Source organism: Rosa rugosa, chromosome 2, assembly GCF_958449725.1.
Source record: "Rosa rugosa chromosome 2, drRosRugo1.1, whole genome shotgun sequence".
Lineage (NCBI taxonomy): Eukaryota > Viridiplantae > Streptophyta > Magnoliopsida > Rosales > Rosaceae > Rosa > Rosa rugosa.
Window position 1 is genome coordinate 8,381,568 of NC_084821.1, and position 17,860 is coordinate 8,399,427.

Sequence of the window (17,860 nt, forward strand, 5' to 3'; positions counted from 1 at the left end):
AGACCACGAGTGTTGGTCTTCCTTCTCTGTCGAGTAGGGCATCAAATGTGACAGAAGGCGTAAAACGAAAGAATAAAAAGACGGTCTAATTGTCTGTTAGGGCCATAGGGCTGCGAGAGAAAATTCAAATTTCCATGTGCCAAAGGGTCACTGAAACATCTGGGAAGGAAAAGTCAAAGGTTCTCCGCCTGAGAGCCTCTTCTTGACTGACTTCATCAAGCAACTTTGCTCGGACGTCATAGAAATCCCTGCCAAAGGACAAAAAGAATCCAACTTTTTCCACAGAATGAACCTTCCCAGCGTGGTTCTTCTCTATGCACCAATGTACAATAATTGAAGATCACATATGAAGCTATAAACCGTGGACATTATTTCATTAGATGCTTAAACTTTGAACATTTTGTCGATCTATACATACATCCTTACAGGAACACATTTACAGATGCTACTGAAAAAAGTCCCTACACCTGTATGTGATAGAGGGCACTACAACATACAGCTCTGACAAGGTATCATATATACGAACAAAATCAACTGAGTAGCAGACTGATCAGAGGTGCCTCTACTTCGTCATATTTCTCCACTTGTCCTTTAGATCGACCTGAATTTCACAGTAACCTCAACGGTCTTAGATATGATATACTAGCTTAAAGCAGAACATTTTAGATGAACCAAAAAACTTTTTTACATGCAAGTTAATGTACGCGGCTAACAGCCATTCCAAATAGTGCAAAAAGTAGGTACCTCAGTTCTCTCTTCAAATACATCTCGGTATGTATCTAAGATAAACTTCCAATTGCCTCTGCCATACACGCACTAGAAAGGGATACATTGATGAGAACTTAGAAATTGCTCAAAAGTAATCAAGATTGCTACTTACTCCGCCAATAGAAGCATGATTAAGTACTAACGACATACATTTCTGTTCATCTTTTCAGAGATAAGAATTATGAAGCAACCAAACATTCTGACTCACGAGCTTGATAGGGCTTGAAAAGAAATACAAAACCATTACCAATAATCTGCATAAGACCTACCCAATGACCATCTAACCCCAACCTAATAAAACTTCAAAAATAGGAAGGTCCCTTTGGCAACAAGAAACTGGAGAAATAGAGAAAATAAGTATAGAAAATATAAAATCAAGTACCTACCAGTCATCCAGTCCTTTAACGTATCTTCTTCAAGTAAGCTCCATCACTCAACTTTTCTCCTCTTTGAAAATCTTTTATCCTCGTACTTCTTCAGTGGAGAAACAGCATTCCTTTTTTTGGACTAGGTAGGTGAAGCCTCCCCTTACTATTCATTGTTCCTTCAGGTGACATACATAGCGAGTCGTCCCACAACAAAAACAATACTCATCATGTAAAATTATAGAGAATTACAAAATTGCGCTTGGAAGAAGAAGACTTAGTGAAGGAGTCTTATTTAGTAAAATAGCTCATTCATGATAAATAGCTTGGACTTTTAACTGTTCAAACATGCCCACTTTTGTAAAGACGTCAAAAACCATCGATTTCTACACGAGCATGCCAAGAAATGGTTTTCCCCCCTTTTTTTGACCAAATGAAATAACGGACTCAATAAAACTACAGTTAGTTATCATACATGCAAACTACTTTGTTAATGGAAATGAATTTTGTGGATTTAATGATTGCTGGTAAGTCCTTACTTGGATGTATGTTGAAATGAATTTTGTGGATTTAATGATTGCTGGTAAGTCCTTACTTGGATGTATGTTTCTCTCATCTTTCAATAATTTGTTCTCGAGCCGGAGAGGTTCGCCAAAATAAAATCCATCTAAACCATGGGATCATGATTTATTAGATTTCCAAAAGCAGATATGTACTTGGCCATAAAGCCTAAAGATGCAGATTTCGATCACATTGGCCAGGTTTAGAAGGAGCTTTGGAGATTCATCTAACGGGATATTGCACCCAAGTGTTCTAAAAAACACGAACTGTTCAGTATTTTTTTTCCTTAAGAGATCCACTTTCAAACCTATAAAATCTGTAACAAACAAATTTGAAACACACAACTAAATCCAAATTAGTTTGCCAAACATAACCTTAAGAGAATTTGTAAACAAAAACTTAACAGAAAAACAATCAGTATATGTCCTAAATTAAAAGATAAAACTTCCTAAAAAGACATTAAATTAACCGCTAATATATAAAACTTAAATTACAGACAAAAATCAGAATTTAATGCCCATTCCTGTTTTAGTGAGGCTAGGTGGGAGGATGAGAACCTGAGCGGGAAGAAAACAGTAGAAATTTAAAATTCTAGAAGCAAATAATTACTGAGATAACCGGAATTTTGTGGTCACTTTTGAATTAAATAAAAATGGTTGAGATTAAAATACTTAAATTATATTCATTAATTTCAACCCTTAATATGAAGCCTAATGGTACCATAAATTTCATTGTCACCTACTGACCAAGTGAACTGGACCGAGCAAACGAGGAAGAATATGAGACAAGAAGAAGAAAGAAATTGCAGAGAAAAGAAGTACCATAACTAAAGAAGCTAGAAAGAAAGGAGAAGGGTGGAGATGCGACTTCGAGATCATCACGGTACCATCAGCTGCTGCACTGATTCTAGTAACTAGAAAGGTGATTGCATGGTGGAGGCGAAGGGATTATGAGAGTAAGGCAGTAATAATGACATCAAAAACCAATATGGAACTCAACTGATCCTTCCAGATCAGGTTCCATAGTGATAGAGCCATGGTAACCACTTCCACTCGGTGCTGCCTCATCATGGTGTTCAAGGGTGCCATACTTGGTACTGCTACCTGCAGATACAGCTGCTGCTTTGCCAGGGAATTTCAAAGCATAATCTGGAGAAGTGCCAAAGTTACTCTTTTTCAACGATTCATTTAAGCTTTGGATATCTGGCTCGTACACTATCCGAACCCCACACTTCTTCACTATGTCTTGACCACCAAACTCAAATGAAAATTTTAGCCGCCTACAATGTTGCCACCTTGGCCAATCCTCATAATGTATATGACGAGGTGTGTACTCAAACCAAAGGTGATGCGACACAGCTTGGCTCAATGTCCGGCTGGTACCCAGACCATCTCGTTTTCTTTTTCGGAATCTGACCATCCCTTTGATTTCAAAAACAGCACAGCCTGCAAATCCCATGTACATCCCACTAAAGCCTGGATGTACGTCTACATAAACTGAAGATCCCACACTTTGGTAAGTGAACCAGTCTGGAATTTCATTTCCAGGGACAACAAAACGCAACCCACTTTCTAATCTGTAAAGATATGGGACTCCCTGTACATTAAATTAAGACCACAGCATCAAATAAAAGAGAGAGAGAGAGACAAAGAGGCAGAGAGAGAGAGAGAGAGACAGAGAGAGACCTCAAGATATCGTTTCAAAAGCGTAAGCGCCAGAGTCCTACAGCCCTGCTTCCCCAGCTTGAAACAATTAGTCAAATTTGCTGATAAAAGCAATTTGCATCGTTCTATTGGAACCGACCATCTTTCCAATGAAACACAATTACAAGCATTCAGTTCTACTTGGGAAGGAAGCGCTGGCATTGTTTGCAGCCTCTCGCAATACTCCAAATTCAGATCTTCAAGCTTGGAAAGATAAAAGATACTACTGGGCAGACTAGCAAAATGGTTTCTGCTTAGATTTAATTTCGTTAATGAAGCCATGCAGCTGATGTCGTTGGGGATTGCTCCTTCGAAAAGATTGCAGTCAGTTAGATCCAATTTTACTAAGGAACGCAAACTAGCAAAAGAACGAGGCGCCCAAGATGTGGGATGTGGAGTTCTTGCCAGCGATAGCCGAAAAGGAATCATATTCCAAAATTTAGATGATGGATCCTGACTTCTTTCCAGCGATAACCCAAAAGGTAAACGCATATACCAAGGTTTAGGTGATGCAGCTTTACACCCACGGCAAGATAATTCTTTAAGATTTTTCAAAAGACCAATAGACGGAGGTGGTTCTCTTATAGCAGTTCCACTCACATCAAGCTCCTCCAAGCACTCTGCACAACCCAAGTCGTCTGGCAGTTTTTGAAGCCTTGAGCAACCAGAAACATCAAGAACCTTAAGAGATTTTAAACCACATACACTGCTTGGAAAATGTACAAGGTTTGTACAATTTCTCAAGTTTATTAGAGTAAGTCTTTCTAGAGTTCCAAGCGAGGAATGAACCCTATATAACTGTATACAACCTTCAAGAATCAGACACTCCAGATATGGCATACCTCTGAAGTCTGGGGTGTCAATTAGACTCAAAGAGTGACAGAGATTAATGCTTCTCAACTTGTATAAAGCCTGTAAACGTAAAATAGAGAAAGAATAGCTTCATCCATTAGAAAAAGAAAGATAGGCATAAACACTTGCACACAAAAGCAACAAAACAGATTAAAGTAAGAAGATACCTTTATTCCCGTCCAGAAATGTTCAATGTGGCTGTGACTCATGTTAAGTTCTAATAGCTTCTCTGGATTGAAGTGTGACGGGAAATATTTCAGAGGATACCCACTCCATTCAATAACTCGTAAATCATCAGGAAAACATTCAAGCCCATTTGCGAGGTTCACATCATTGATAATTAGAAGTCTCAGCTTGCTCATCATCAAAAAGGACTTCGCATTCGCATGAATCACATGCATGACCATTCTTGACTTGGCTGGATTCACAAGTATGCTTTCTATTCCTCCTGTTCCCTGGTACAAGTGATGGTGAAGCACATAAGATGAGAAAAAGGTTGGCAAATAGCAAACACCAATTAAAATAATTATTTCTTGTTATATATCTTACTGTGTTTTTGCTCAAGACATGATTAACGTCCTCCCAGTGCCACAACCTGCTACGCCCACCTGGCTCATCTGGAGATTCTCGACAGACAAGTTCCCGACCCATTTCTTGTAACAAGTCATGCATCAAAATTTGACTATATGTAACAGTTAAGAGAGATCTCTCAACAAGAACATCTATTCCAATACTTGCACTATTACCGCAATTGTCCAGAGTCTTTATTACTTGATCTTTGTGATCCCCATTAAAAAAGCATGCAATGTCAAGGAAAATTTTCTTCTCATTATCACGTAGACCGTCATAACTTATTTTAAGTATCTCCAAAATTTCCGAGTTGAAAACTTCACTCAGTTTTCCCAATGTGCTATTCCACGCACTTAGCCTTCTTCCATGCAGAAAAGATCCCAAAACCTTAACAGCTAGCGGAAGACCTTTGGCATAATGCACAACACGTCTTGACAAACCAAGGTAATCATCTGGAGGATAATCCTTCTTAAAGGCTTTCAGACTAAAAAGTTTAAGTGCTTGAGAATTAGGTAGTCCCTCAACCTTAAATCTTCTCTGCACTCCATGTGCGATTAACAAATGCTCATCTCTAGTCGTAATGACAATTCTGCTCCCAGGACAAAACCATTCTTGCTTTCCAGCCAGATACTCTAACTGGTCCATATTGTTTACATCATCAAGAATGAGAAGGACCTTTTTGTGATATAAATATCTCCTGATCAGTGCGACTCCTTCATGAGGGTCCCATATGTCGTCCTTTATCATCCCTATCCCCGAGAGGAGTTTCTTTTGTAAGTGACATAGACCATTCATCCCATCACTAATACTTCTAACATTGGGGAGAAAGGTACTGAATTGATATTCATGAGACATATTGCCGTAAAGAGCTCTGGCAAGAGTTGTCTTTCCAATTCCACCCATCCCCCATATCCCAACAAAGCGAACATCATCCACCGATGAACATAATAGAAACCGTAATTTGTTGAACTTGGATTCAATTCCTACAAAATCCTCCATCGAGTTGAGCATAAATGAAGGGCGCAATTTTGCCCATATCACTTCAACAATCTCATCGATTAGCTTTGATTCATGCCTACAATGAAGAATAACATTTGACAAGATAATCCTGTTGTATGTAAGGATATTTTACTACAAAGAAGCAAACTTCTCAAAAATTAAAAAAAATAAAATAAAAGAACAATGAAGCAAGAAATAGATGAGAATTTACTAGTTAATCATGGAACCTCAAATCCTGTAAAAGCACATATTTATTTAATCCACCCAAAGTTGAGTAGTAAATTACTTGGACATATATGCATAAATATACAACCTTCTCTCAATAAGGACGTGCACACTATAACAAAAGAGCGGACATTGTCACTTTGACAACACAATTTTAATAATATATTCATCTTCTAGATTCCCTTTAGGTAATTGATCTAACAGAGTTTCAGTCATGTTGAAATCGCTTGGTAATCCAATATGGTGAAAACATTATAGAAAAATACATACTGTTAAATAGAACCAAAATGAGAAAAATTATAAATCAAATGGCTAAATGGTTTCCAATTTGACTAATGTTTTGAACGAATCATATCTCAAGAGAACATATAAGATAGGTGGCTTCCATGATCAACCTATAACTTTTAAAAGCGCAGACGTCCTCATTAGAGAAGCCTTATGAACTGCAACAAAGAAAATCAACAATTGCGAAGTATTGCTATCTTTGCACTATTCATAGAAATCCCAATGGAGCTGACCAATTTAAATGCATCACATTGCATATTAATTTTGTATAATAAGAAAAGAAACTGTTAAGTGTCTTAAAGAACTAATCAATAGAAAAGGAAGGGAAAAAGTTCAAAATACAGAGGTAAGGCATTCCAATCTGTTGAATTCCAACCAGAGATATTTGCCAATTTGGTTAAACCACATCTCCAACTTCGCACCTTGTCTTTGTCATCTCTATACATGTCATGTTTAGCAAAGGCTTCTGCAAAACTCCCCGTTTGTTTTCTTGCATCAGAGGGATCAACATCATAAAAAATTGGCAGCACTGACTCTCTTGTCTCCATGCATTCAAGAATTTTTAAGAGTTCATCTAAACACCATGTGGATGACGCATAATTTCGCGAGAGAACAATGAGCCCAAACCTCGATTCTTCAATTGCAGTTAAAAGTTGTGGAGAAATAGATTTCCCTTTTTCAAGTTTAGGGTCATCCCTGAAGGTTGTTATTCCATGACTCTCTAATGCAGTGTACAAATGGTCTGTAAAACCCTTGCGGGTGTCATCACCTCTAAAACTGAGAAAAACATCATATTTCCACCGACTTGAAGGAAAAGGTCTTTGTGAGCTCATTGCCATATGAACCTACGTTCTAGCTTGTATTTTACAATTTATTCAAGATCTTGACAATGGACTAATCAAATGCTTGGCACTGGAATGAGATAATCCATCTTTTGATCTCCCTGCAGCGTAGAAGATGAAATAGATAAGAATTAGAAAACAAAATGAATACACAAACATGATTGGTCGTATAATTTCACAAATAGCAGTTGCTTTCTCCCTTTGAAAAATTTGAGAATACCCATTTTCCTCTTTTAACACTAATTTCATGTCATCAGAAAAGAAAGAGCAACCCGTAACAGATGTCGGGAAATCCATGATCAAGTTAGGTATCAATATCATCAGCAGTAGTATTACTTTACGAGATAGGTAAATCCCAAACATTAACATGCATCATCTACTCATTATTGAATAAATAAGCCAAATTATAAACTGGGAATTAGACAACTAGTTGGAGCTTAACCTGAGATTTGGAGTTGGGAAAGTTCGAGTTTGCTTAGGAAGCCTGCGTAGATGTTGGGGCTTGAACAGAAGAACAGATAAATTAAATTCAAAGGAAATAGAAAGCAAGCAAATTAAGAAAAACATTTCATTCATCATAGCCTTGTCCTTGACATTACAGATGGTGAGCACGTGTCATAGGACCACAAATATAGCACGTGGCAAACTCGAACTAGAAAGTGCTTAACAGTAGATTAAAAACTTCTTATCGGTGGACCCGGGGTTGCCGGCCACTCTCTTCAATTTGCTTTTGCTTTTGGTCAACTATCTTCGATTTCAATTAAGGAAATAATTGTCTGTTTGGGTTAGACTCGTAAGGGTGCCAATGACCCAATGCGCCTCTTCTTGTGGATTGTTAGTGTTGGGACCAAACCCAAATCTATGGCCTAACCACAACCATTAGCCGATAGACCGACTTGTAAACAGACACAATCTGAACATGTAGTACAAACTCAGTTATTCCTATTGTTGCTGGGCATGCTTCACCAAATGAAACTCTTTTGGAGGATATAGGAGGTTCTCAGTGACTTGATCAAAAGGTTGTAAACCCTGAGTAGTTCTTCTGCAGATAAAGCTATAAACATCATTTCATTAGATGCTTAAACTTGGAGCATTTTATCAATGCACACATACATCCTTTCGTTAACACATATACACAGACCCTATCTGATAAAGTGCACTACAATATACAGCTCTGATGATGTATCATGTATACGAACAAAAGCAACTGAGTAGCAGACTATTCACAGGTGCGTCTACTTCGTCATGTTTCTCCACTTGTCCTTCAGATCGACCTGAACATGGTAACCTCAACAGTCTTATACGATATAGATGGCTATCGCAGAACATTTTAGACAAATAGAAAAACTTTTACATGGGTGAGACTAACAGCCATTTCAGATAGTGCAAAAGATAGGTACCTCAGTTCTCTCTTCAAATACATCTCGGTATGTATCTAAGATAAACTTCCAATTGCCTCTGCCATACCTGCATTAGAAAGGGATACATTTATGAGAACTTAGAAATTGCTTATAACTAATCATGATTGCAATTTACTCGGCCAATAGAAGCATGACTGCTACCAAGTACTCAGGACATAAAATAACGATCATCTTTTCAGAGATGAGAATTATGAAGCAACCAAACATTCCGATTAACGAGCTTGATAGGGATTTAAAAGAAATACAAAACCATTACCAATAATCTGCTAAAATCTACCCAATGACCATATAATCTAGTAAAACTTTAAATAATAGAAGGTCCCTTTCACAACAAGAAGCTGGAGAAATAGTGCAGAAAATATTAGAACAAGTACATACTTCTGCACACCAGTCCTTAACGTATCTTCTTCATGTAAGCTCCATCTCTTAACTTTTCTCCTCTTAGAAAATCTTTTATCCTCATACTTCTTCAGTGGAGAAACAGCGTTCCTTTTTGGACTAGGTAGGTGAAGCCTCCCCTTACTCTTTGTTCGTTCAGGAGACATACCTAGCGAGTCATCCCACTGCAAAAACAACACTCATTTAATACAAATCTATAGACAAACAGATCCACCACAAATTTTACAACCAGAGCAACTCAAGATCTTTGACCAAAAAAGAGCAACTCACAAATCCAACACAGAATCTACTGGGAATCTTTTACCTTCTCCTTGACAAAAATATGTATGGATAGTTCAATATGCATATACAAATACAAATGAAGTACACAACACATAAACACCAGCAATTAACAAATGCATTCACACCATAATATTGGCCATTTTGCACACGTACAACATAGTAACTTGAAAGGAACCGTAGGACTGGAAAAGCAAAGTATGAACATAACTACCTCAAGAGTATGTGCAGTACTATTACGTTCCATCAAGCCAGCTCGGGAAACATTATTCTGATAACTGCAAGACGGATTGCCAGGATTGACATCACCCGTTCGAACATACTCTGTGCCCTTACCCTTGTTGACAGACAGATTTGTTGCATCATTTTCTTTTCCACTTGGTTGGGGAACATCATTCTGATGACTGGTCTGGTTTCCATGATTATCATTATTAGATTGATCAGGCTCAGAGTTCTTTTCAACAGATGGATTTGCTGCACCTCCATTTTCTCCACTTACATGATCCACAGGTCTCATTCCTAACTCAGATCTTACAATTTCCGACACTTGCAAAGCATAGGGAAGTGGGTCTGTCACTACAGCTTGTAGAGCCAAAACACTGGACTTAAGTTCTTCTTGCACTTTTCTAACTTCAGCACTAGACACTGAGTTATATATGCCAGCTGATGCTTCCGTACCCACATCTTCAGCATCTCTAATCTTAACCGGTCCATGCCTACGTCTAAGTGCCCTGCTCCTTGGAGTTTCTACAAGAAATAAACAGGATGACTAAACATACTGGACTATAACATTTGTGCAATAATGAAGCATATTAAGGGTGATGATTTTGGCACTCCACTTTGCCATATATATTACCACTTGTACTGCACTTTTACGTAGTTAAAAGTGGAGGGGAAAGTGGTAAAGTGAAGTGCCAGAATCATCAAACATTATTAAATAGGGGCATATTTAAAACTTCAGCTATACGGTATTGGCATAAACGGGAAAAAGCTGTATAATTGTTATCAGTGTATCACCAAACAACACAGAACATAAGAATATCAGGTAGTCACAAGTTGGGGAAAACTTGGCAAAATTCAAGTTGATCAGAAATCATGAAAAAAAAAAAACCAGCTAAAATAATATAGAGCACACTCTCAACATCAATGCTGTAACTGAAATATCCCTCTCTGCTACTGAACAAAACCATACCTTTTTCTTTAGTTGCAGGTTCTAAGCTGAGGACACCACGGTGTCCATTACGTTGTGATCTCCCTGCCCCCACAACCTGCAATTGAACACCAATTATAGCATGGTGAGTTGGTGACCCATTTCAGAACCAGAATTTAAATAAGCTACAGTCACAATTTGCGATTCAGACTCATCACCCACATTAGTATCATGCGCCTCCTGTTCAGAGGCGTCACTAACATGAGCCCCATTCGCCCTTTGTGCCTCCTGTTCAGACCTATCACTAACATCATTTGCCCCATTCACCCTTTGCGCCTCCTGTTCAGACCTATCACTAACATCATTTGCCCCATTCACTCTTTGTGCCTCCAATTCAGACCCAGAATTGACATTAGCCCCATTAGCCCTTTGTGCCTCTTGTTCAGACCCAGAATTAACAGTAACCACATTCGCCCTTTGCGCCTCCTGTTCAGACCCAGAATTGACATTTGCCCCTCTCTGCGCTTCCAATTCAGACCCATCATGCACATTAGCCCCACTCTCCTCCAATTTGGAGCCATCACCCAACTCAACCCCATTCGCCCTTCGCACCTCCAAATCAGCCCCATTTGCCGTTCGAACCTGCACTTCACACCCATCACCCACATTACCATCCTTCTCCACCGCAACCTCATCACCTTCCAACCCTAAACTTCCCTTCTGCATATTAAACCTAACAGCCCAAGCAATAAACGGAGGACCCAGCATCGCAAAAGCTTCCTTCACATACGCCGCAACCAATCTCAGCGCATCATTTCTACTATTCATGCTCGCCAGCTTCTTCGAAACCTTCACATCCCAAATCCCAGCCTCCACCTCATCCCTTCTCTCCTTCAACTCACCCGAGACCAGCTCGCAACCCTCAGACTCCTCCAAAACCCTAACCCTACCTCTCCAAATCCGATCAACCGCCTCCATGTACTTCCCGCTCGGCTTCCCTCCAAAGCAAATCAAAAACTTCACCGTGCACTCCGTCGCCACGGCGCAGTACGCCGCTCTCATGGAGTCCGTGACCGGAATCCCTTGGCCGCGGTCCAAAGCCTCGATCGACTCCAAGGACTCTAGTATAGCTTCGGTGACCGAAGCCTCGTCCAAGACTTCGGACTCGATCGTTCTGAGAAGGACGGTCTTCTTCAACCGCCAGTCCTGGTTCGAGAGCGGCACGGCGGCGAGGACTCGCTTGGCGACGCTCTCCTTGTCGCGGTCGCGGAGGAGGAGCTCGAGGACCCACCGCGAAACGTCGACGTCTAAGTCCATTAAGGCAACCGGAATCGGAAAATTGAGCGTCGGCGATTGGGAATTAGGGTTTGGAAGGTCGGGAATTGTAGTTAATTAGGGGAAATTGGGGTTTGTGAGGTGGAATTGAGAGAAAAAGAGAGACGTTAGGGTTTGGGAATTTGAAAGGGGGACGAACTCCGAACTCTGAAGTGTTGATCTTTGAATTTGGGAGTATTTGAGGGTGGTAGACTTTCCTATTTGCTATTCACCCCCTTAGCTTAAGTGTAACTTCAATTTAACTTCATGGTTTTTTGTTTTACCACATTAATTAATTTAATTTTTAATTTTTAAAAGTAGAATATTTCATTAATTTGAATGAGAAACTACATAAGAAATTAATTCATACTATGATTCTAGTGACCTCAAACTTACAACAATCAGGCCAGAAAAAAAAATTTATTATTAAGGCGGTCATTTGATTTGGTAATTATCGAACCGATTGAATATTTGAGATTTAGTAAACCGTATCTTGATAACTGAAATAAATAAATAAAAAGACTGAAATTCAAAAAATACAGAAAAAGTTTTTTTTTTTTTTTTGGAGGGGGGTTGGTGTTTGTTGTGGTACACACGTGTAATTATGTAGTGTGTATGACCAATTAATCGGTTAAAATACCTGTTGCTCTCTGATTATGTTTATGTCAATTAGGAATGAGGGACTTGAGTAGCAAGCATTCATTATTTTGACTACAAATGTAAGAATACGTCAGATCCTATTCGCACTTGGTTTAGGAATGTCCTACTAAATGTAGGAGTAAAGAGTGACACGTTTTAATTCAAGGACAATATGGGGTGTGGAATTCTACTAGGTTTGGGAATCTTATTCCTTTGTGGAATAGGGTTAACAAGTTCCGTATATATATATATATCCTCGTTTCCTGTTTATGGCCACAACCTAGGTATTTTTTTCTTCCCAGGACTGAAGATGGCATCGTCGTCGTCTCCTGTGCAAGTGCTCTATGAGTCCGGCAAATCAGATTCCGATAAGAAACGGTGCAGGAGTCGAGAAAATTCGGATGATGAGATTATTGTTTCACCAGAGCAAGAGGAAAATCAAGAGAGACCGGTGAAAAGACGAAGTGATTCCCCACTTGAGCTGTCGGTAGAAGAAAGCTTGCTCGGTCCAACAGAGAGGGAGGCGGAGCCGAATAGTATCAAGGAGAAGCTCCAACAGGAGAGAAAAACATTACGAATCTACGGGTATCGTGATGTATTGCTGGAAGCTGTGGAAAGCAGGCAGGTTGTCATTGTCGTTGGCGATACTGGTTGTGGAAAAACCACACAGATACCCCAATATCTTTACGAGGCTGGATATGGTAAAAAAGGAAGGATTGGGTGCACACAACCACATGGATTTACTGCCAGGAGTGCTGCTGCTAGAGTTTCTCAAGAAATGGGTGTCAAGCTAGGGCATGATGTGGTGGGTTATTCCATACCTTTTGAAGATTGCACATCTGAAAAGACTGTTTTGAGATACATGACTGATGGAACGTTGTTGCATCAACTCTATGGAGAACCAGAGTTGATAAGCTATAGTGTGTTGATGGTGGACGAGGCCCATGAGAGAACTCTCTCAACTGATATACTAGTTGGATTATTGAAGGATATTTTGCCATCTAGAACCAACCTTAAACTGCTCATCTCAACAGCAACTCTTGATTGTGCTGAAAAGTTTTCTGAACTTTTTGATTCAGCTCTAGTTCTCGACATTCGAATTCTGAGCCATTATCCTCCTCATCACCAGGACGACCACGTGCTCTACTTGGAAGCAACAGAAGCTAATAATTACTTGGAAGCTAATTACTTGGATATAGCTATTCGTACAGCACTTGAAATTCATGAGAATGAACCAAGTGGAGATATATTGGTGTTTCTCACTGATCGAGAAGAGATAGAAGTAGCAGCACAACAATTGCATCAGCCTCATCAGCTCTCTATTTGCCCCTTCTATGAAAACATGCCTGCCGAGCTTGAAGCACAATTTTTTGAGACCACACCTAAAGGGGTCAGGAAGGTTGTCCTTGCCACAAGCATAGCTGAAACATTTTGGCCGACTAAAGTTGGGGTCAATTATGTGGTTGACTCGGGGTTTTGCAAGAATAAGTCTTATGATTCAAGCAGTGAGATGGAGTCATTAAAGTTAACTCGCATTTCAGAAGCATCAGCCATGCTAAGGGGAAGTCAAGCACTCTTGGGCAAGTGCTTCCGATTATATAAACACAATGATCACGGAAATCCAAAACCAGAAGTACAACGTAGCAACCTCGCTAATGTTGTTCTTACTCTTCGGCATCTAGGGGTTAATGACTCGACACGTTTTCATTTCTTGGATCCTCCACCTACTGAAGCGCTAAGAAAAGCCTCACAATTATTATTTGTACTTGGTGCATTAAATAATGTAGGTGAGCTAACTGAGGTTGGTGAACGGATGGCGGAGTTCCCTGTGGATGCAATGCTGTCTAAGGCGATAGTTGCTTCAGATCAGTACAAGTGCTCAAATGAGGTAATTTCTATTGTTGCCATGCTTTCCGCCGGTGATCATGATTCAGTCTTTCATCGTCCGGAGGACGAACAAGCCGATGCTGACAATGCTCGAATGCATTTTCACTCTGGGAATGTGGGAGATCACATTGCATTACTCAAGGTTTATAATGAATGGAAAGACGCAAATTACTCAGCCCAGTGGTGCCATGAAAACTACATACAAGTTAGGACCATGAAAAGAGCAAGAGATATACGGGACCAACTTGAGCGGCTCTTGGAGAAGGTCGGGATTGAGCTCTCCTCAAATCCCTTTGATATAGAGCCTATAAAGAAAGCAATTACATCTGGTTTCTTCGCTCATTCTGCAAAGCTGCAGCAGAATTCGTATATACCAGTCAAACTGCCGCCAAAGAATAATCTCCATATACACTACAGATCAGGGCTGGCACAAATGCTTCCGCGGCCGGGATGCGTTTTATACCATGAGCTGGACCTCGAAACCAATCAATACATGAGACAGGTAACGGAGATAAATTCAGAGTGGTTGCAGGAAGTAGCTCCACACTATTAATTACGAGCTATAGGATATCTCAGATTCAATTGAAAGAAGGATGGATTGCATCTTACCTCACTCATAGGATTATTGCAGGTGTTGCTGTATTCCATATAGGTTAATGTACTTCCTCAATTGACTTGAATATTTATTGAACATCAAATGACAAAAACTGAAACAAAGCATTTGTGTAACAGAAGAAGCTTCAAAGTGAATTTGCTTGCACGCATTGACATATGTTGAAGATTGAAAAGGCAGGGTTTAGGGTTTAGACAAAAAAATAGAAGTAAAACTTTCATTTCCGAAGTAAAATAAAAGGTAGATCAAGAGGAAGCTTGAAGTGAATTTGCTTGCACACATTGACAAACTAGTAAAATTAGTAATCCAACACTATATATGCATGTTGTTCATTTCCTAAGAAACTGTTCAAAAGGAGTGTTATGGATGCTATGGTCATACATATATAATAGAGCGCAGCTTTAGGCAGTAGAGGATGATAGCAGTCGATCGTTAGTTGTTACTATAACTTTCACTTCTGCATGTCTGCATGGAGGCTGTAACAACCAAAGCATAAGAATATTGCAAGTTATATATTTAAAAAAAGCAATGCTTTTCTCGAATCGAAGCACTAAATTAATGGCAAAGAACAATATTGGAATTATGAAAGGTTAGTCAGATATCAAAACTGTCATCAAAGATTACAAGAATAGTATGGAAACAGCAAAATAGATAAACATGAAGAGAACTAGCTAGGAGACTAAAATTCTGAACTACTGAAAAATACAAATCTTACTATATATGACAGGACATCACATACCTAACCCCTATTGCCTCTGGACTGTTATGATAGTCATGAACAAGCAATTCATGAAATATATGAAATACTAATGAGTTTTGGGTTTTTAGTTTTGCAATGAACACTTTTCACAGCAACCTCTGTGAAAGCTATCGATGTGTGCTAGATGTATATATTCACAATGTCAGTACTCCACATCCTGATAATGTCAATTTACTAAATGAAGTGCAACAATGACAATCTACATTAATGCTCCTTAAAGGAATAACCTCTTTGATCGAAAAGCTACTTTAAAGAAGTAATTAACTAGGATATACTTTGATACTTTGATTAGATAATTAACTGATTGGTGTAAACAGTGGCACCAACTGCTAGGGAATATCAACAACTAGCATCCAATCCCTTTCTCTTAATTGTGCACAAATGGAGTGCCCCCAATTCAACGACACCATCAAGAAAGTATCAGAACATTGAAACATCGCACGCAAATTGATTAGCTGAACTATGTAGTACTAACTGAGGTTTTTGGTGGCACTGGTTTCTTTGAATTCCAAAGACATATCTATAGAAAGATCAAATTAATGTTGGAAGTTTGGATTTATCCTAACCTATTATTTCGTACGCTACTCAGATTCAAAATCCTGGATCCCTAATGTCCTAACACAACAAACAACTCCCAACTCTTTTCATTCCTTTCCAGTTCCGATATTCAAATTAAACTAATTTTTTTTGAACGCGTGGGGTGTCAGTCCATTATAGTAAAGTAGGGAACATTACAAATATGACTCACCCGGACTCCGGGCAACGACAGAATAGAGTCATGAATGAATGATCTAAAGCAAGCCCTAGACTACTCAAACATAATGTAACCATAGGATTAAGCTCCAATGCTTCAAGTAACCTTGACACTACTAGGGAAGACTCCGAACGCAGCCAAGACCCCTCCCTAATTTTATTCATGTTCCCAAAGAATAACCCTACGCAGAGGGGGCTTCTCCGGGCTCAATGAACAAGGAAAAAATGAAAATAAAAGCTCGAGGCCCAAAAGAGCAATATTGAACCAATGTCCGAGCCCAAGCATCAACAAGCCCATGATCCAGAACCAACCCTTGATCCACTTCAAACCTATTGCCATCAGTGGCCGTACCTCCTGACGTCGCCGGAACCCTAGAGACGCTCACAAGGCCTTGCATCCCGTCGTCGCCTCCGTCATGCCTACCACCGCCGAGGTCACCACCCAGAAAAAAACCGCCGCCGCTGGGAGCAAACATGCCGCTTCCAGTGACCTTGACCCTAATCGCACCTGAGCCATCATGCGTGCAGCCGCATATCTGCAACCCTCCATGAGAGGAATATGCATCAGAACCGATGGCCCCCCCCGCCGATAATGTCCCCATCATCACCTGGCCGCCGCACGTGCCATCGCCACAAATAAAATAAAGCTCCAGATCTAACGCCGGCGGACACAGGAGGGAAGCAAGTCGATTCCCCCACAGCCCAACCACCAGAGCGCTCCAGAAACCATGCTAGATCTCGACCCACAGCACTCCAAGCCGGAGGAAGGCCACCATAACCCATCGCCGGAGACTCAGAGGAGCACCGAGCGCCAGAAACCAGAAGAAGGAAGCCGAGACCTCCCAATGCCAAGAGGATCCAACGCACAACAGCATTGAGACCACCTTCATCAGAGACCAGAGAGGGAGGGTAGCCACCCGTTCGAGTCAAAAGAATCAAATTGTTGCCACCGCCAAGAAACCCTAGGAGAGAGCTTCGAGAGAGAGAGAGCATTTTTCTAAAACTTCAATTCAAATTAAACTAATTAATGTGCTAACAATTTATTGTTGAGGTAAATATCTTTGCAAAACTTCTTTTCTTAAGCACTGCTCCTTTACTTCTTTGACATGCATGATTCCAATCCCAAAAATTAATACCATGCCAGAAATGGTAAAGAGATAGACAGATTGGCAAGAATTATGGCAGTTGAAAGAACAACGGTGAGTTAAAAGAGAAATTACCCATCATAACGCAGCTGAACATTTTTTTTTCAAAGCCAACAATAGTTACACATAGCTGCAATAGGTTGGAGATCATATCAACTCTCCTTGGGTGTGGTGAACCATTCATCTGACCTTCACATTAAGACACCCTGCTCGCTCCAATCTGGCTTTCTACATCATCATCCTTTCTTAGAGGAATTGAAGCAACTGAATTCTTCTGTGGCCATCCAAAAATCTGTGCCCTGTCACATACATGAAGAGAAATTGCCATTT

At 40.0% G+C, this 17,860-nt stretch overlaps 3 protein-coding genes across 4 annotated transcripts; 1 reads left to right on the forward strand and 2 right to left on the reverse strand.

Annotated features, from left to right (window-relative positions):
• Positions 1-127: 127 nt before the first annotated feature.
• LOC133733697 (uncharacterized) lies at positions 128-11,928 on the reverse strand. 2 transcript variants are annotated; one of them, XM_062161339.1, is made up of 6 exons: positions 10,642-11,928; positions 10,462-10,537; positions 9,484-10,016; positions 8,970-9,154; positions 8,571-8,637; positions 128-601 (listed from the first exon to the last, which is right to left on the reverse strand). In XM_062161339.1, exons 1-6 carry the CDS (start codon positions 11,734-11,736, stop codon positions 563-565), a joined length of 1,995 nt encoding a protein of 664 aa, XP_062017323.1. In that variant the 5' UTR covers positions 11,737-11,928; the 3' UTR covers positions 128-562. The 2 variants fall into 2 exon arrangements, with proteins under 2 accessions (XP_062017323.1, XP_062017322.1); XM_062161338.1 differs by lacking the exon at positions 128-601 and adding an exon at positions 8,179-8,444.
• LOC133733696 (disease resistance protein RUN1-like) lies at positions 2,307-5,926 on the reverse strand. Its single transcript, XM_062161337.1, has 4 exons — positions 4,799-5,926; positions 4,417-4,704; positions 3,380-4,309; positions 2,307-3,290 (listed from the first exon to the last, which is right to left on the reverse strand). Exons 1-4 carry the CDS (start codon positions 5,828-5,830, stop codon positions 2,670-2,672), a joined length of 2,871 nt encoding a protein of 956 aa, XP_062017321.1. The 5' UTR covers positions 5,831-5,926; the 3' UTR covers positions 2,307-2,669.
• Positions 11,929-12,682: 754 nt separating the features above from the next.
• On the forward strand, positions 12,683-14,829 carry LOC133730277 (pre-mRNA-splicing factor ATP-dependent RNA helicase DEAH1-like). Its single transcript, XM_062157903.1, has one exon. It carries the CDS (start codon positions 12,683-12,685, stop codon positions 14,810-14,812), a length of 2,130 nt encoding a protein of 709 aa, XP_062013887.1. The 3' UTR covers positions 14,813-14,829.
• The last annotated feature ends 3,031 nt before the right edge of the window (positions 14,830-17,860 follow it).